At 43.2% G+C, this 20,512-nt stretch overlaps 1 protein-coding gene across 4 annotated transcripts in view; it reads right to left on the bottom strand.

Annotated features, from left to right (window-relative positions):
• Nucleotides 1-208: 208 nt before the first annotated feature.
• Nucleotides 209-20,512, bottom strand: part of RBPJ (recombination signal binding protein for immunoglobulin kappa J region) — a 67,545-nt gene continuing 47,241 nt past the window's right edge. For all 4 annotated transcript variants that reach the window (XM_073646529.1, XM_073646547.1, XM_073646538.1 and 1 more), the window contains 7 exons: nt 20,178-20,352; nt 18,893-19,030; nt 18,461-18,573; nt 18,004-18,144; nt 15,543-15,698; nt 12,277-12,380; nt 209-3,044 (listed from right to left, as the gene is read on the bottom strand). In XM_073646529.1, coding sequence (XP_073502630.1) covers nt 2,729-3,044; nt 12,277-12,380; nt 15,543-15,698; nt 18,004-18,144; nt 18,461-18,573; nt 18,893-19,030; nt 20,178-20,352 — 1,143 coding nt within the window. In that variant the 3' untranslated portion in view covers nt 209-2,728. The remainder of the gene's footprint in view (nt 3,045-12,276; nt 12,381-15,542; nt 15,699-18,003; nt 18,145-18,460; nt 18,574-18,892; nt 19,031-20,177; nt 20,353-20,512) is intronic.

Below are 20,512 nucleotides of genomic sequence, written 5' to 3' on the forward strand. Positions count from 1 at the left end.
AAAAACAGGGTGGCACATGTTAAGGAGCTGAAACTCCTAAACCCTTCATCCAATTTTAATGTGGATACCCTCAAATGAAAGCCGAAAGTCTGAACTTCAACTGCATCTGAATTGTTTTGTTTAAAATTTATTGTGGTAATGTCTAGAACCAAAATTAGAAAAATGTTGTCTGTCCAAATATATATGGACCTAACTGTATGTATGTATGTATGTATGTATGAGCAAGTGTTCAAATTTAAAAAAAAAAAAAGGGAAATAAAAAAAATAAACACTGAAAATATAGAATTTAACAGTAGGCAAGATTATACGGGCCAGTGGCATCCCCTCTTGGAGGCAGAGATGGATGACCGCTTTGGGATGTAAATGTAAAAACCCTAACCCAAAGCACATTGGTACCATATAACAATTCATTGGTGTAACTTGCAAAGATCCTGAATTCTGTGAAGAGGGGATAATTCTAAATTACATAACACCAGATATTTAGTTAGGGCTATTTGTAAAGTTAGCTTTATTATTTTAGAAGCAATGGAACAATAAAAAAAAAAGGGTGGTAAAAAGGTAGAGCTTTCCTTTAAGCTTCCAGCTGAGCTTATGGAGTCACAGATCTGGCTATTTTGCGACCACATGTACCTTGGCGGCTATACCAGACTGCGGCATAGATGTTAGACCTACTGAAGCTTTGCTACCCAGCAGTAGGGAATAAAGGCTAGGTGCACACTGCACTTAAGGCCACCACCAAAAGTATGTGCCCAATAGCGGCCATAGTCTGAGTGGATGCCTTAACATATATGTGTACATTGCAAAAAGAAATAAATGGATATTTTTTTTTTCAGTGACCACGTTTAGTCCTATACAGTTAGTTTAACTGTATGCAGAAGTATGCTCTTTTGGCCTCCACCTGGTAAGTGGAGGCCTACGGCAATGTTAAAGTATGTGTCAGAAAAGGCTCCATTTGGCCAACCACATACAGCCTTCAGACGCATTCATTCCGACGTCAGAGCAAATTGGTCCAAGATTGGACAGCAATGTATGGCCCGACGGCAGGTCTCCCGACCCAAGTGTGACAGCCACATACATTTCTATGAAGCCATCACGCTCAGGTCGGGAGACCCGCGGCCGGTCCATACATTGCACAGTTGTCTGAATGCATCCAATATGTGCCAGGGAGAATATGAGGCTGCACCACGGCATCTTATCAGCTCACCTGAAACAAGGGACAAAACACGTGAGGGGAGGTCACAATCATTTGATGGTCAATCACTAAGAGTACGCCACAACATGACCCCCATGTCTAACAGACAACAGCTACTTTCTAACCAGTGCAGAAAGATATTTGGTAACCTGCTCATTTTTCAGCTCCATTTACTGTACAGGATTTTAAGTCCCAGAGCCTATTGCCAAAAAGGCAAAAACAAAAAAGCAATAGGGGAACAAAGAAAGAAAATAGGGAGAGAAAAAAAAAGTAAAAAAGACACTTTACACTTAATACAAGTAATGTACAAAAAAACCTTCAAAAACAAAAAAAAATGATTTCTTTTAAGTATTAAATAAAAAATATTCATATCTGCTGAATGGAGTTGAAAGATATGAAAGTGATTGTTTAAATGCCATGTGTATTTTTGCATGTATTTTTTGGGGGCGAGGGGTGAGGGTATTCTGGACCATAAATAGTCTCTATAAATACACCAGCTTCTTCATTGATCAGAGTTGATATTAACTCATCAATAAAAAGGCTACAAGAAAGAAAATCATATATACATTTACATACATTAGGGGGTGACTACCATAGGTGGGGGTCTTCAGTCGCTGCTCTACGAACATTAGGCATTAGCAATACAAGGAGATCCTGTTCAGCGGCGACTGGAAAAACCACAGGTTTCCCACTCCTGAACTACATTTATAAATGGGTGTATCAGACAATGACTGAACAGAAAATACTATCCCATATACACAAGTTTGTATTGCAGGCAAGGTAGAGGCATTTTTTTTTGTTTTGTTTGTTTTTTTTAAAGCTTTTGCACAAACTTCATATAATTAAAATAAAAAAATAAAATACAAAAAATAAAAAAAGCATTTTTTTTTTTAAAAAGTTTGACATGCCAAAAAAAAAAAATAAAAAAAAAATAAAGTTCCAGCCATTGACCAAAAATATATAATTATTTTTTTCCTTTTTGCAACTGGAAGATTATGATAATAGAATACATGATTATGTTCAAGCTTGGAACCGGACTATACTTTTGAGAAAATAAAAAAACTATTTGGTAACAAAAAAAAAGTGTACTGTGTGTCATACTTCCATTAAAAAAAAAAAAAGGGCATGTGAAATTGTACCTTTTACTAAAGCTTATACAAGTTTCTTGGTCCATAATAATTAGATTCATGCATTCTAGGTGGAGGTTCGACCTCCAAGCCACATTCACTATTTCTGGCCATTTTTTTTTTCTTCCAAAACGACAATATGGCTAAAAAATAGATTTTTTTTTTCAGTGGTGACTTGTATCTACATAATTTTTACCTATTTGTTATCGTGGCTTAAAAATGTTTGCTCGGCACTTGCAGTTCAAAAGGTTTAGGCGATATGAACAATTATGGAGAAACATTTCCCATGAAAGCTCAAAATTGATGTAAAAACAAAAAAAACAAAAAAGGAGAAAATAAAAAATTATTATACATGTCCTTCCATGTAAAACTTTTAAGTCAGCCGAAGTCCTGGTAGAAAAGTTTGTGGTTACGACACTACCGCTGCTGCGGACGATGTGACGTTGGTGGAATTTGTGCTGACGCTTGTGTAACTTCCCTCGCTGTTCGTGCTTGAATCGTTAGAGGCCAGGAGGCTTGAGTTGGCTCGCAGGATGGCTCCGGCCGCGCTACAATGAGGCCGAGGTCCAGGCTCTGGGGTGTACGTGAAAGTAAGGCTGGTCGAATAAATTATGCCATCATTCCGGACCAATGTTACTGGCACCTGCACTGGCTGGCGGACCCATCTCCAGCCCTCTCGGAAAGCGGAAATGTCAGGGACGACACATAACATACTTTCTGCGCACCTATTGGGGCAAACAAAAATTATTTTGATTACAACAAAGTATGAGCAATTTTGCACTGGGAATTACAAGTGTTGCATTTTCCCCTACTACTAAACTATTCTAAATACTTAATAGCAATTAAAGCGATTGTCCAGCCTTAGGTTACAAGTCTGAGGTCACCATATGGCTAAGTGCCCACGATACAGAAATGCTGCATATTTTTTCCGCTTCTCCCTGGCAGGAAAAACACATGCAGATTTTACATGCGTTTTTCCCGCCAGGTAGAAGCGTTTGTCATGCGTTTTTGCATGCATTTCTGCCTGCGGGTTATCAAGAACTTTTCCAAGCGATTTTAGCATCAAAAGTGCTTGACAACTTGGTCACACTATATAAATCCATGCAACCCGCATGGATTTATATAGTGTGACCAAGTAATAGTTAAAAAAAAAAAAAAAAAAAAAAAAAAAAAAAAAGAATAAGAATGGTGAAAAATAAAGATTATACTTACCTTCCGATGGCCCCCGCTCTCCTTCTCCGATGCGTCCGGTCGTGTGAAGGACCTGCGATGACGTCATTGAGTCATGTCAGGTCCTCACACCACCACAAGCCGCCCAACACATCGCTTCGGAGACCGGGGGCCATCGGAAGGTAAGTATAATCTTTATTTTTTATTTCACAGGTTCTATGGTACCCGGGTCTGGAGGAGAGTCTCCTCTTCTCCAGACCCGGGTACCATCCGCACATTGAATCGCTTCTTATCCGTGTGTGCACATGTAGTGATGCGGATATCAAGCGTTTCAATGCAAGTCAATGGAGGCAATTACGCTGCGTGTCCACAAAATTAATGGACATGCTGCGTATTTTTCCGCAATGATAATCCGCAGTGGAAATTTCCGCAGCATGTGCTCAGCACATGCGGATTATCATTGGGGACCATGGGGCACGTATTACCAAGCGTTTTCGCTGCGGAAATTCCACGGCCAAAACGCTTGAAAAACACATAGTGGGCACACAGCCTATGACTGCAGACTTGTGGGCCCTTACATTGCACGCAATGCGACCTGTGATGATTCTCTGGTGCTGGGAGCAGACATCTATGTTACTGCAATTATGCATTCTCTTGGTCACATTCAGACTAGACTTGTACTGCCTTGCATTGAGTGAGACTGGGCCCATCTAGTTGGCATGTGACCGCATGTATGCAAATCAAATACTTGCGGTCTCTTGCTCGCCACCAGCACCGGAGAATTCACGAAGTGCGCTCAATGTCCGCGTTCACAAGTCTGCAATTACAGAGTGACTGAAGACATGTAGCATAAAGTCGGACAACCCTTTTAACCGCGTAAGGACCAAGTCACTTTGTAGGTTAATGACCATGCCTCATTTTTTTAAATCTGACCAGTGTCACTTTATGAGGTAATAACTCTGCAACACTTCAACGGATGCCCCCGATTCTTAGATTGATTTTTCGTGACGTGTTGTGCTTCATGATAGTGGTAAAAAATTTTTGATATGACTTTGTGAAAAAAAATCTGCAATTTTAAAAAATGTCACAATTTTCAAATTTTTAATTTCCATACCCTTAAATCAGAGATATGTCACACAAAATAGTTAATAAATAACATTTCCCAAGTCTAATTTACATCGGCACAATTTTTTAAACAATTTTTTTTTTTTGTTGTTAGTACGTCATAAAAGGTTAAAAGTTAAATCAGCAATTTCTCACTTTTCTAACAAAATTTACAAAACCATTTTTTTTAGGGACCGCATCACATTTGAAGCGACTTCGAGGGGCCTATATGGCAGAAAATATCCAAAAAGTGACACCATTCTAAAAACTGCAGCTGTCAAGGCGCTCAAACCCACATTTAGGCTACGTGCACACGATCAGGATTTGAAGCAGAAATTTCCTGAGCATCTCTGCATCTCCTTGGAAGGAAAAAACGCGGGGTTTTGATGTTTTTGTACATCAATTAATGCTTTTCGGAGCTGAATAAAGTTATTTGGTGGGACACTGCTTAAACGCTTGGATTACCGTTACAACTGGGGTGAGTATATTGGTTAATTTAAATGATTAAAGAATGTATATGTTTTTCAAATTGCACTGTCTGTTTATTTAACTCTTTACTTTAATTAGGTTTGGTCATGAAAGGGTCTGATTGACACCTTGTCATCACCAAACAAAAGAGCTAGTTGTCAGCTGATCCCATTCGCCCAATCTCATTAGCATTTACATTCATGTAATTTATGTGGCTGCTGTGAGCTGCTATTTTTAGCCTAGGAAGGTGTCATTTGCAAACATGGTCCCTGGCCATAATTAACAGCTCACAGCTGTTTGGTTAGCCTCTACGTCCCTCTGATCAGCACTCATCACTGCTTTGGATGTAGCGCACTTTTGCTGCGTCCAAAAAGCAGTGTTCTAATGCCGCACTGTTGTCAGTACATGCGAATCCACCACATTTAAAGACACTTCAATCAGTCAAGATCTGCAGCGAAGACTGGCGTATCCACTACAGAAATTTACATGCTGCGGGTGAGTTTGGGTACGTCGCCATGATCAGGAGCTGCTGATTTGACGCTGCGTGTTAATACAGCGTCAAACTAGCAGCGTCCAGATGTTACAGAATAGTGGATGGGATCTCTAAAAATCCCATGTCCACTATGCGTGCATCAGTGGCTGCGAATCACCCATGGACACCGACATGCCGCACGTCTTTCAGGACCGCAGCATGTCAAATTCTCTTGCGGAGTCGCTAATCTCTGCAACAGAAATTTGACCACTAAAAAGTATAGAATGCGGTAAATCCGCATGGTTCAGTGCACACATGTGGATTTACCTGCGTGCAATAGAATGCAATGTTTTGGACGCAGCAAAAAAATATGCGTCCAGATCGTGGGCACAGAGCCTAAAATTAAAAAAAAAAAAAAAAAAATTGTGTGGGCTCCCGCGGCATTTTTATAACCAGCAGAGGTAAAGCCGACCGACGAGGGCTGATATTAGTAGCCGGGGAAAGGGCCAGTAGCCAACAATGTCCCCTGGCTATTAATATCAGCCCGCAGCTGTTTGTTTAGCCTTTGCTGGCTAGATTACAGGGGGACTCCAGAAAAAAAATTGATGTGGGGTCCCCCTACAAAATTTAACCAGAAAAGGCTAAACAGACAGCTGTGAGTTGATATTAATAGCCAGGAAAGGGTCCATGAATACTAGACCCCTATGCGGCTATTAATATCACCCCTCAGCAGTCCCAGAAATGGCGCATCCATAAGATGCGCCAAATCTGGCGCTTATACTCCGCTCTTCCCACTGCCCTGTAGCGGTGGCGAGTGGGGTAATGGGGTTCACGTCAGTCTTGTATTGGCGGCTGACGTGAAGTCCAGGTTAGTAATGGAGGTAGTCTTTCCCATTACTAACTGCGTAGTAAAATTATCGCCGCCTTTTCAATAAATACACGGCCAGAATAAAGTATTTTAATTAAATAAAAAAAAACCACTGTTTTAAAAAAATAAATTATTGTACGCTGTCCGCGAAGCCCTCGATCTTCTGAAAAAAAAAAAAAAAAAAAGTAAAAGAACAACCAACCATATTCCTCACTTGTCCGCCGTCAACGACGCAGACCACAATTACGCCAACGATTGTCCCTCGGGTCACTTCTACAGCAGTGACATCAGTGATTGCTGAAGACAGCACTGTATACTGACAGGGTGTAAAATCACTCCTATCAGTATACATGCTGCAGGAGGTCACCGGGGTTCATCAGCTGAGGATCAGCTGATCAGCCCAGGTGAGCTACCACCATTGGAACATTCTTCAGAATGTTCCCATGGTGAGGTCACGTGAGCTCCCCGCAGGTCATGGAAGCACAGTACACTGCGGGGAGCGAGCACAGGGTACCGCCGGCCGGAGAGCATTGCCTGGGAACCAGGAGGACAATGGGGGGCGCCAGACAGGAGAGTATAAGGTTCTATTTTAATTTTTACTTTATTTTTTATTTTATTTTAGCACAGGCACGCTGGCTGTTATCAGCGGGAACGGCGGTCGGATGAGAGAAGTAGTAGTCCTCCTCTCCCAACCAAAATACCACCCGCACAGCGTTTCCAAGGCTATTGGCATTAATTGAAACGCAACAAATCCGCAGTTATAAATATTATACCTGTGGTTTTGCTGCGATTCAATTCAAGTCAATGGGTGCGAATTTGCGGCAGAAACGCCCGCACAATGGTCAAGCTGATCGAAAATTTCCGCATCATGTGCACCGCCCATCAGGATTACCATTGCTATAGCTGGCAGACCTATTAACAAGCGTTTTCGCAGCAGAAAAACCGCCACGAAAACGCATCAAGAACACTGTGTGCACATAACCTTAAGTTTATTAATCCTTCACAGGAACTGAAAATGTGGAAGGAAAAAAAACAACATCTGTATTTTTTTCACCAAAATTTTACTTAAGACCCATTTTTTTTTATTTTCACAAGAGTAACAGAAGAAAATGGACCCCAATATTTGTTCTGCAATTTTTCCCCAAGTTCGCTGATACCCCATGTGTGGAGGAAAACCACTGTTTGGGAGGGAGTACTGCAGGGCTCAGAAAGGAAGGAGCATCATTTGACTTTTTGAACGCAAAATTGTCTGGAATCGAGCGCAGACGCCATGTCGCGTTTGGAGAGCCCCTGATGTGCCTAAACAGTAGAAACCCTCCACAAAAGTTTCCATTTCGGAAAAGTAAATCCCTCAAGGAATGTATCTAGATGTGTGGGGAGCACCTTGAACCCCCAGGTGTTTCACAGGAGTTTATAACAGACGCGAAAATTAAAAACAAACAAAAAAAACATTTCTCACAAAATTCTTTTAGCCCCTATTTTTTTTTATTTTCATAAGTGTAACAGGAGAAAATGGACCCCAAAATTTGCTGTGCAATTTCTCCTGAGTACGCCAATACCCAATGTGTGTGGGAAAACTACTTTTGAGGCACAGTGCAAAGCTCAGAAGGGAAGAAGCGCCATATTGTAGTTCAGATTTTCCTGGACTGGTTTGAGGGTGCCATGTCACATTGGCAGTGCCCCTGAGGTGCATTAACAGCAGAAACCCCCATAAGTAACACCATTTTACAAGCTACACCCCTCAATGAATTCATCTAGGGATGCAGTGATCATATTGACACCACAGGTGGTCACAGAATTTTATACCATTGGGCAGTGAAGAAAAAATAATTACATTTTTACCACCAAAATTTTGTTTTAGCCCCAGATTTTACATTTTCACACGGGGAAATGTGTAAAAATGGCACCAAAATTTCTGCTGAACGTGACAATACCCCATATGTGACTGTACAGTCCTGCTTAACCACACGGCAAGACTCGGGTGTACCTCCTGGTGTGCAGATTTTCCTAGAATAGTTCGCGAACTCCAAATACAGAGCCCCCAAGTGCTAGAAGACCCCCCTCAAGTGACCCCATTTTAGAAATTATACCCCTGCCAAACATGTGGACGCTAAATGTGGTTTAAGCACACTGGGGCTCCGAAGGGAGGGGGCATTTGGATTTGGGAGCGCAGAATTTGCTGAATTTCTTTTGGGGGGGGGGCGAGGAGCCATTTTGCTTTTCCAAAAGCCTTTATGCTACCAGTAACGTGGGAGCCCCTATATTTCTGTTGACAGATGACGGACCTGGGTGGACACTAGCTTTTCTTGTGGACTGAGTTGAAGCTTTTATTGGGAACATTTTACATAACATTTGGGATCACATTTATCCTGTGCATCATTACCAATTCATGGCTCTCCCGATCGGCCTAGCCTCTGCCCCCAGAGTATTCACCAAGGTGAGGCAACTGTCACGGCCATCCTTTGCGCCAGGGGGATAGTCATCATTCCCTATTTGGACGATATGCTGATCAAGGGGCCGCCCTACCAGGACTGCTACCAGAGCCTCCAGATCACCTTGAACACTCTCGCCCATCTCGGTTGGATAGTTAACAGACCCAACTCGACCATGGTCCAGTCATCTAATCTTTCTGGGCATGTTGTTAGACACCTCCCTGGCCAGGGCTCTACTTCCAGAAGACAGGATCACGGCCCTCAGCCTGGGCATCCGTATTCTAAGGAGCCCATCCCCTTGCCCTCTGCGACTTTGCATGCAAGTCCTGGGGAAGTTGGTCACCGCCTTGGAGGCCATTCCCTTTGCTTAGTTCCATACTCGCCCTCTCCAATTGGCTCTCCTGTCGGATTGGAACAAGAGTACTTTTTCATTGGATCGTCCCATTCTCTTGCCTCCTTGAGTCAGACAGACAATCTCTGACTTGGTGGACCATCTCCTCCTCCATCCGCCAAGGGAGATTGTTTCTCCCCCTGTTCTGGCTAGTTATTACGACGGACGCCAGTCTTCTAGGTTGGGGAGCATTTTTCCTTCACAACATTGTTCAGGGTCACTGGAATGCCCTAGAGTCCTCCCTTTTCATCAACCTGCTGGAAATCAGGGTCATTTACCTCTCTTCTTCATTGGCAGGACCTTCTTGTGGGCCAGCCAATCCGGATCCAGTCCGACAACGCCACGGCCGTGACTTACATAAATCAGGGCGGCACTCAAAGCAAGTCCGTCCTGTCAGAGGGCTCACGGATCCTAACTTGGGCAGAAAGTCACGTCCCAGTAATATCAGCGGTTCACATTCCAGGTGTGGAGAATTGGGCTGCCGACTTCCTAAATCGCCACGGGCTGTCCTCGGGCGAGTGGTCTCTTTAACCAGAACTGTTCGCTCACATCTGTCATAAACGGGGCACTCCCGATGTCGATCTAATGGCGTCGTGGATGAATCACAAGGTCCCTCACTTCGTAGCCAAGTCACGCGATCCTCTGGCGATCGCTTACGACGCCCTAGTCATCCCATGGTCTCAATTCCGCCTTATCTCTTTCCGCCCCTCCTGTTGAGCCCCACAGTCATCAAATAGATCAAGCTGGAGGGAGTTCCGGTCCTCCTGGTGGCTCCGAACTGGCCCAGGAGGGCCTGGTATCCAGAACTGGTCAAGCTTCTTGCAGACGTACCCTGGAGACTCCCAGATCGCGCAGACCTCCTCTCTCAAGGTCCACTTTCCCACCTGAATTCTTGGTATCTCAGTTTAATGGTATGACCACTGAAGCTGCGGTGCTGAATGAGGCAGGTTTCTCTTCCCAGGTCATACAGACCATGATCAGCGCAAGAAAACCCGCTTCTCGCATATATCACCGTACCTGGAAGGCCTTTTTTCATTGGTGTGATGAGAACCATTAGGCTCCCATGTCCTTTTCCATGCCTTCCATCTTGGCCTTTCTTCGGTCTGGCCTTGATTCTGGTTTATCCCTCAGTACACTTAAGGGTCAGGTTTCTAAGTTTTGAATCCTCCTTCAGCGTAATCAGGCCTCTCGCCCTCAGGTGAAGACCTTCCTTCAAGGAGCTGCTCATTTAGCAGCACCGTATCGTCAGCCAGTAGATCCGTGGGATCTTAACCTTATGTTGGGTGTTCTTCAGCTCCCTCCTTTCGAACCGATTAAAGAAATTTCATTGTCTTTCCTTTCTTGGAAGGTTGCATTTTTGATGGCCATGACGTCCATCAGAAGAGTTTCCGAACTGGCAGCTCTTTCCTGCCGTTCCTCGTCCTTTATCAGGACATGGTAGTTCTTGGGCCAGTACTTTCCTTTTTGCCTAAGGTGGTCTCTGCCTTCCACCTAAACGCAGACATCGTGTTGCCTTCCTTTTGCCCGTCTCCTTTGCACCCACTTGAGAAGGTCCTACATAACCTGGATTTGGTTAGAGCTTAGCACGTCTGCCTCTCAAGGTTTGCTTCTTTCAGGCGCTCTGACTCCCTGTTCGTCGTCTCTGAGGGACGTCGTAAGGGTCTCCCTGCTTCTAAATCTACCATCACTCGCTGTATTCGCTCGACGATCTTGGAAGCTTATTGAGTAAAGGACAGACTGCCTCCTCCAGGTGTAAGGGCTCACTCCACCTGGGCAGTGGAGGAATCCTGGGCCGTTAGCCAGGAATCCTGGGCCGTTAGCCACCAGGCCTCAGCATCTCAAGTTTGCAAGGCGGCTACCTGGTCATCTCTGCATACCTTTACAACATTCTATAAGGTTGATACCTACTCCTTGGCTGATGCCGGTCTAGGTAGGAAGGTGCTGCAGGCAGCGGTCGCCCGACCTGATTTGAGCTGATTGTCTTGTTTCCTCCCTTGGAACGGCTTTTGGACGTCCCATTGTTAACTGTGTCCCCCAATGAGGCGATAAAGAGGGATTTTTGGTACTCACCCTATAATCTTTCTTGGAGCCTTCGTTGGGGGACACAGCACCCTCCCTAGTTTGTGCCCATGTTTCATATAAGTGCCTTGGGTTTGGCAGTGTGCCTACTTTTTGACTAATAGGCCTATGTTTGGCTTGTTGCCATGTTATACCTGTTTTTATTATTATGCTTCTCCTACTGCTTTTTTCACTAACTGAGGAGCTTAGTGCCGGTCGGTGGGTGTACACCGCTGAGGAGGAGCTAACTCTTTTCTAGCCTAGTGTCAGCCTCCAAGCAATAACAGCATATACCCACGGTTACCTGTGTCCCCCAATGAAGGCTCCAAGAAAGATTTTACGATAAGTACCAAAATTCCCTCTTTTGTTTGCAAACCTGGCTCTAACAGAAAAATATATATAAAAAAAGGAAGAAAATTTTTCACATTCAAGACAGAACAAAAAAAATATAAAAAAGGGGAAAAAAATAAAATTCAGACCCTAGTGGCTCAGGAAGGTGATCAAAGAAGCAATGTCAGGAACACAAGCGTGCGGCTGGAACATAAAACAATGTAGATACGTTCCTTCCGCCCTGCCTCCGACGAGATCAGCGCTGTCATCTCCTGCTGCCAAAATCTAATTGGTTTACAAATTGTTCCAATCTCATCAAGTGCAAAGAAATGAAACACAAGGTGGCTCAAGGTCATGAGGTTCAGGGTATTATATTTTGCTCAAAAATATTCCACAATATTCTCAACAGTATTAAATATTAACCTGTTTTGCCAAGGCAGACAAGTCAATAAAGGCACCCAAGTGAGATGCCAGTGCAGTTATAGAAGTGGGTCTATTTTCACCCACTAAAAAGCCTGCACCTCAAGTGCAAAATAGGGGGGACTGAAAAGAAAGTTGCAGGTGCATCCTATGACCCCGCTTAGTGGATTGGAAAAGACTGCAACATTTGGATGAAAAGATACAAAAACAGCATTGTGATGCATGAAATAAAAGTACCACTTACCTATACATAGTCTCTGCCTCTACATCCCCAAACCAAACTCTCAAATTTGGTGTAAAGTTCTGACCTGTTAGCTCCAACATCGCTACATCCCCACCTCCATTCAGCTGGAAAACAGGGACAGAATGAGATGTAATTCTTCATACACTGCAGACTGACAGCATAAATAAATATTACATTTCTCATGTGTCAGCTTTGCCGTGTAGGTTGGGACAGAGTAAGGGCTCGTTCAGATGTCTGTGCACAGTCTAATCTGGACCACAACGCACGGACTGGCTGTGAGTTTCCCGACCAGAGCGGGACAGCTTCATGTATTTGTATGAGGCCGTCACACTCGGGTTGGGAGACCTGCGGCAAGTCCGTGCATTGTGGCCCTAGATCCAACAGATCTGCACAGGCATCTGAATGAGCCTTTAGCAGAACGCACATAATAATGGTTCTGCTCAAAGCAGAGAAGGGAAAATACCTAAAAATTAAAACAAGGGGTACAGTGTCACAGACCAAAAGTACACATGAAAATAAGCACTTTTGTAATGTATCTTATCAGAGAGATCAGCTTCTTTCTCCTCCTGAACTGATCTCTTCCTCTCAATTCCTGGGTAAAATCCATGTTAGGAGAACTATATCTGTCACCAGCCCCCCCCAAGAAGAAGCAAGCCGCAAAACGTGCGCATCGGGGTCTCCTCATCTGCCAGGTCATATATTTATTAATTATTTATTTCTATCTACCATTCTCTGATCACTCAGTGTTTTTTATTTAATGATCTTCTGTATCTGTGGCTTTAAGGAGGTGCCAGCATTTTTTTGGCACTATTAATTGCACCTTATATAAATTGTAGCTGATTTGCACATTAGCTTACATGCACTTTGTGTGATTTATATTTGCAGTATATTTACTTTGATAAGCTACACAGTAATTTTTCTTTTCTAGAATATGGTGTATCTGATTTATTAAAACTGGTTCAGTGATTATTGTGATTTTGAGCACTAGCTCCATCTGGTGGACATATGACATGACTGGCTTTTGTAGGTTTTTTTTTCGTCTGTTCTAGTTTCTTTCCCACTTTTATGTATTTTATTGGATTTTTAATTCTATGTTAATAAAATAATCTATTTTATTCAACTGGCGCAAATCTTCCGGTTGTTTGTAGGTTAATATTATATGGAAGTGCTTTTTGAAATTTTTGGGCTATAAATATTTTTTTGGGTGATTTATTTTGAATTCTAAATTTGTTTTGTACCATCCATCATGGTATATTACACACTAATGATAATCAAGTCTATTTTCTATGATTTACTACTACTATGAAGTCAGATTTATGGCACCAGAGTCCTATATATTACATATACCTGCTACACACAAGGATAAAGATTGGCCATGCATTACAAGGTGTGATTACCCTTTATACCGATGGCTACGATTGATTGCACTTTCCACTTTATAAAATCGGCTGTGACCATCATGTATAATCTATAAAAATGTGTGGTTTGTATAAATGTATGATATTTTTATAGATATAATCACTAGTACAATTCTATGTTAACTGTTAAAACCACTATATCTCACAAAATAGTAATTACGGTTAATAATGAAATACTGAAGGTAGAGTCATGTAATTCTTAGCAGCAATGTTTTTTAATTGTACCAATTGCCATCTCCTATCTCAGCAATGGGAAAATTTGTCTTCACTGAACACATTGAGAATGAAAGATTATTCCAGGAGAAGAAAGAAGCAGATTTCTATGAGAAGATAGATTACAAAATGTCATATTTCCATGTGACCTATAATTTTTATCTCATAAATTGAACAAGGTGGCTACTCTGAGCCAATGACAGTTGGCAACTGATAGTGCACTGCTTTACCGATTATAGGCAGTCACCCGACAAAGACAAAATACTTGTTCATAGGGTGAATCATCCATTAAGACATTAAAATAATCACTCATCAGCACATAGTCCTTGTAAACAGGAGATGTGCTGACAACAACAAGGATGTGCTGTGCGCCCAAAACTATTGGATTAAAGTTTGTGCCTTCAATGTGGCATCTGTAGTAAAAAGAAAAAAAAAGTTACATATAAAAGTATAGAAGATGGATATCCATCTCTCAAACAATTTCTTACCAATTTACATCTCAAAAATAAAAAGCCTATTGTGGATTTAATTGTAAGGCTATGTGCCCACCATGCAGAAATGCTCTGGATTTTTCCTGAGCGTTTCTGCATGTCCCTGGCAGAAAAAACGCATGCGGATTGTACATGCGGATTGTACATGCGGATTGTACATGCGTTTTTCCTGCCAGGGACAAGCGGATGTGAAGCGTTCTTCACTTGCATTTCCACATGCGGGTTGTCAAGCGCTTTCCAAGCGATTTTAACATCACTGGGAAAGTGCTTGACAACTTGGTCACACTATATAAAGCCATGCAATGGGCATGGATTTATATAGTGTGACCAAGTTATAGTAAAAGAATGGTAAAAAATAAAAATTTATAGTCACCTTCCAATGTGTTGGGCGGCTCGCAGTGGTCTAAAAGGACCTTCCATGACGTCATTTAGTCGCATGACCGGTCACATGACTAAATGATGTCATGGAAGGACCTTTTAGACCACCGCGAGCCGCCAGGAAGCATCGCTATGGAGACCAGGGGCCATCAGAAGGTGAGTATAATGTATTTTTTTTTTTTTTTTTTTTACAGGTACCATGGTACGCGAGTCTGGATGAGAGTCTCCTCTTCTCCAGACCCGAGTACCATCTGCACATTGAATAGTTTAATATCCACATGTGCACATGTAGCCATGCGGATATTAAGTGTTTCAATGCAAGTCAATGGCGGCAAAAACACTGCGATTACGCAAAATTAATGGTAGTGCTGCGGATTTTTCCGCAATGATAATCCGCAGCGGAAATTTCCGCAGCGTTTGCACAGCACATGCGGATTATCATTGGGGACCATGGCAGACCTTCTACCAAACGTTTTTGAAGCGTTTCTGCAGCGGAAGCATAGTGGGCACACAGCCTAACACTTCTCCGCCATCACCATAAGCAGCTGTATGATAAAAAGCAGGTGCCGGCTGTGTTCTACAGACGACACTCTCCTGCAATGCGATTCCTGGGTGCGGATGGGTTACTTTGAACCACAACAAGTGACTGTCCGATCATTGCTGATGGCGTCGCTGTAGTCGCACACCCTATAAACATTTGGAGGTCTTAATGTACAGCCCAAACAGTTTCCTACAAGTACAGCGTGACATCCAGCCAAGGCCTTACCTGAAGACTTTCCACGACAGGCACAGGGGTCACAGGCGCGTGTACGGGTCCCATGCCTTCATAGAACGTGTATTCTGCCTTGTCTGTGCTAATGATTGTCCATGAGGCGCCGTCATTAATCATCTCTTTGTTTGGCTCTTTGGGGCATGGAGTGGCCTTTTGTTTAGGGGGAAAGAAACAAAATGCTAAAAATGGTGACCAGTCAGAAGGTGAAAACAAGACATGGCATCAGCTAGATCCTGGGTCCATGGTCAGGGACCTGACATGCGTCCCGCGCTGATGAGAAATTGGTAAGATCGCTGCAACAGACAGGGGTGAATTTTTCGCCAATATATTACAGACTGCGCGTATGCGTATCAGATCGGCAGAGACGGGCCATGGGATTATCTTGTGAAAAAGCATAATTGTTGCACTGTTAAAAAAGAGGTATGCAAAAGCTAAAAAAAAAAAAACCCCTCAACGCTCACTTCGAAGACTCCCAGATGCTGCAGAGGTGATGACATTGATCTGCCACAAAAGGATACACCACCTACAGCCTGGGGGCCACACGTGGCCGCTATGCCATTCTGTGCGGCCCACCAGGTCATAGAAATGCTTGCTTTTGTAGCTGTTTGTTATGGAAACTACATGCAAAGAATAAGATGGGTGGCACATAGTCCTCTGTGTCCCCACCCCCCATACATTTGTAGAAGAATGGGGTCCCGTGACTGAGTGTTACAAGTGGCCAGCTCTGCTTGTGGCGCTTTACATGGTGGTTTATGGCATCCAAGTTTACAATCGGGAGAGCCACATTCACACATGGCCTTCCCTTTCCCCTTCTTTAACTGCTCACTGGGGGTAAAGGGGCCCTATCATTGCAGAAGTGCAGGTCCCACATTATCTACTACTATCTGACATTTTTGGCATATAGTTTCAATATGCTGGAAATATCTCAGATGGTGATACCCATCCAAGTCTTATTGTGGCCCTTGTGTGTGATTCAACATGACAATGGGGCCCCCGGACCAGAAAAGGTTGTGCCCCTCTGCACCAGTGTCAGTTATAGGCTATGGATGGACGCTGTCAATGCAGCGGCTGGGGAACCAGTAAGTATTTTGATAAAAGTTAAAATACATTTTTATTTCCCCCGACATTCCCTTTAAACATTTTTAGCTTTTGCTAAACCTGATGAGATCAGTGGATCATTTCATCCCAATTTACTTTTAACACCCTGAAAAAGTTAATTTTTTTTTTGTATTTTAGAAGGACAAGAAACAAAGCCACAATGGAACAAAAAAAAATAAAACTTAGCAGGGAAACTTGAATATTAGCTTACTAGGCAGATTGTAAAAATGACAAATCCCATGGCACAGACAACGAATAGTGCTAAGGCTAAGTGCCCACGATGCAGAAATGCTGCATATTTTTTCCGCTTCTCCCTGGCAGGAAAAACGCATGTGGATTTTACATGCGTTTTTCCTGCCAGGTAGAAGCGTTTGTCAAGCGTTCTTCACATGCATTTCTGCATGTGGGTTGACAAGCACTTTCCAAGCGATTTTAGCATCACTTGGAAAGTGCTTGACAACTTGGTCACACTATATAAATCCATGCAACCGGCATATATAGTGTGACCAAGTAAATAGTTAAAAAAAATAAAAATAAATAAGAATGGTAAAAAATAAAGATTATACTCACCTTCTGATGGCCCCCAGTCTTTTCTCCGCTACGTTCGGTCTGTTGTATCGGTCGCGGTGGTGTGAAAGGACCTTTCATGATGTCATTTAGTCATGTGACAGGTCACGTGACCGCTGCCGTCAGCGGTCGCGTGACCTGTCACATAACTAAATGACGTCATGGAAGGTCCTTTTAGACCATCGCGAGCTGCCCAACACATCGGACGCATAGCTATGGAGGCCGGGGGCCATCGGAAGGCAAGTATAATCTTTATTTTTTATTTTAAATTCTTTTAACAGGTACCATAGTACCCGGGTCTGGAGTACAGTCTCCTCTTCTCCAGACCCAGGTACCATCCGCACATTGAATCGCTTAATATCCGCATGTGTACATGTAGTGATGCGGATATTAAGCGATTCAATGCAAGTCAATGGCGGCAATTACGCTGCGTGTCCGCAAAATAATTGGTAGTGCTGCGGATTTTTCCGCAATGATAATCCGCAGCGGAAATTTCTGCAGCATGTGCACAGCACATGCGGATTATCATTGGGGACCATAGGGCACATATTACCAAGAGTTTTCGCTGCGGAAATTCCGCAGCAAAAACACTTGAAAAATGCATAGTGGGCACACAAGCCTAACACTGGAGAGCCTCATAGGAAAATAGGAAACAAAAAAAATAAAAACTCCATGATGAATTTCTCCGGTCACTGTAAGTCTTCAGCTTCGGCTGTGCGGTCCTGTTACTAGAAGTATAGTGCAGATATAGAAGTAAAGTGCTGGGAGGAATTATAATGCAAACACTCACCTGAAACTGAATGATTCGTTCCTGAGAAAGGCACAAGTACATTCTCTCCGTGTCCTTCAGGTAGAACGCACATTTGTGGAGCTGAGAAACAGGATCATCTGCGTCTAACAAAGCCGTCTGCTTGTCCACCTTCCGGATAATCTGCGCAGAACACAAGACGCACGTAGTAAGGAAGGCGCTAAAGGAAGAGATGTCTCAGTTTTGTCACGAGAGCCCAGTTATGTGTGTATACATACTGGTTTCAGGGTGAGGCGGACTTCACACATCCGACATATATAGACTACGGGTCTTGTGACCCAAACTCAACCGTCTCCATCAATGCCTACAATGCTGTGCAGCCGGCACTGAACACCGGCAACCGGTGCGTCGACAGACTGTTGCATTATGGCTCAATGGAATAAAAATGACACTTCCATGTGAAATGTGTTAATCTCCGCGGTAATGGAGGACTACTTACCAGCCTAGGGAGTGCCATGCCAGTAACCGAACACACAAGCTTTACTGTCTGCCCATAATGGATGTAGCCGTCCCGCACGGTGAATTCCTCTCCTTCAGACTCTTCATCGTCCACTGAAGAATTCAGACAGAAGTATTACAGGCCTGACCATGGTGACATGCATTATCTACATCCACCCCCTGTACCTGTAGCTCTGGATATTCTTCCCATTGAAGAATTGTATTACATCCCAAGCCCCAGAACCTGTGCCCCTCCATGTGCCCACATTGGACATATCACCATGATCCAGACTGTGCTGGCAAAGCTCCGGACCCCCACGTTATAGACATGGTGGGTGACCTGTACATGCCAGCACAGACTCTGCAGCTGTAGCACAGTCCTGTAGTGGTCATAACTTCTATATAAAAGCCTAAATATAATATTGCTACTTACAAAGATGGATGTAAAACGCTCCCCACTGTTGTGAACTCGCATGGAAATTTCCACCTTCGACGTGCAAATATCTTGTACTGACCGTCTGTGATCGCAGCCGGTTGAATAGTGCCACTTTTGTCCCTGACGCAATACACACTGCAATGGAGAACGGGTCTTAGAAAATACAACATCGAGCATGAAATATTACCCATAATACAAGATTGACTGCCTGTCTTCATCATGAGGAGACTGTAGAGCATCTGCTTTACAGAATAAATTACTATATACCCGTTCCGTCCCTCAGAGGCGATGTTTGCATCAGGGTTGTAGAGTCGGAGTCGGTGTCCATTTTGGTGGAGTCGGTATATAATGGACCGACTCCAACTCCGAAAATATATAATAAATTGGATACAGTAGTTCAATGCAGTTTGTGGGGAATATTTTTTCATAAGAATTTGGGAAAGTTATGAAATGTCCTATAAATGTCTCCTATTCCTGATCTAAGGGTCTAGACTTTTAGCTGAGATGAATCTGTGCTACAGTAAATTTATCACTTAAACATGAGCCGTGTATGAGGGAGTCGGAGTCGTGGAGTCTGAGTCGGTGACATGGAAATTGAGGAGTTGGAGGTGGAGGTTTGGCTTACAGACTCTACAGCCCTGGTTTGCGTGCCATCCAAGAAAAATGGAAAGAAAGGGGTATCAACTGAATTAAAAATAAATAATCACTGCCCTATAATAAACTAGGGCTTTATTAGAGGGAACCCGACAGAGGATTCATGCTGCCCACACCATCGGCAGCACAATCAGACAGGTATGCTTTACTCCATGACATGCAATTAAAAGCCGATCGGGCACCAGGCCTCTCTCAGGTGACCACACCACGAGGCTGGACAGATCGGGAATATAAAATATATATATATATATAAAATTATATAATTTTTTTTTTTTCTTGAATGGGACAGAAGCTGCAGTTTTCTGCATGGCTCGGTGGTCAAGAGCACCAATTGTGTAGGGGAAAATAATCAGTGGGGTTAGTCCCCTGGGACCATCTTATCCTAACAATAAAGTGATGACATATCCAAGTGTTAGATCATCACTTTATAAGAAGGGTATACCCAAAGACCAGAAGATGATGCAATACAAAAACCTCCATTAGGGCTAACCTGCTCTAGCATACCCCACTCCCTCATATACCATCTGTCCCCTCAGAAGCTAACAAGGCAATATTAGCGAAGCACGGTCAAGATTATTTGTGTGTGAGGCTGATGGTGGAGGCAGAAGGCTAAGAAGGTCGCACTTACAGTCGGCATTTTTTAGTGACTGCTTCTTCTTCGATGGCTTCGAGATGACCTTGATACGTTTGCTTAGGAACACACCAATGTCGTCACTATTTCCATAGAACATTTTCACTGATAACATGAAGTGCTTTCTCTTGTCCGAGTCAGATATGTACAGGGTTTTGGCAGTGCAATAGTTCTGGGGGGAGAAATGAGCAAATTTAGTATTTAAAAAATAAATAAATAAAATAAAGTAGCTCTGCACATAAAGCAGACTCCAACCCAACAAGCATCCTTTAAGTGAGCGCTCTCAGATTATTCCCGACAGCTTTGCCCTTTGTATTTTAGGAAGTTGATCC

This window comes from Phyllobates terribilis, unplaced genomic scaffold (genome assembly GCF_046119375.1).
Source record: "Phyllobates terribilis strain yellow unplaced genomic scaffold, ASM4611937v1 Scaffold_1__5_contigs__length_1240528914, whole genome shotgun sequence".
NCBI lineage: Eukaryota > Metazoa > Chordata > Amphibia > Anura > Dendrobatidae > Phyllobates > Phyllobates terribilis.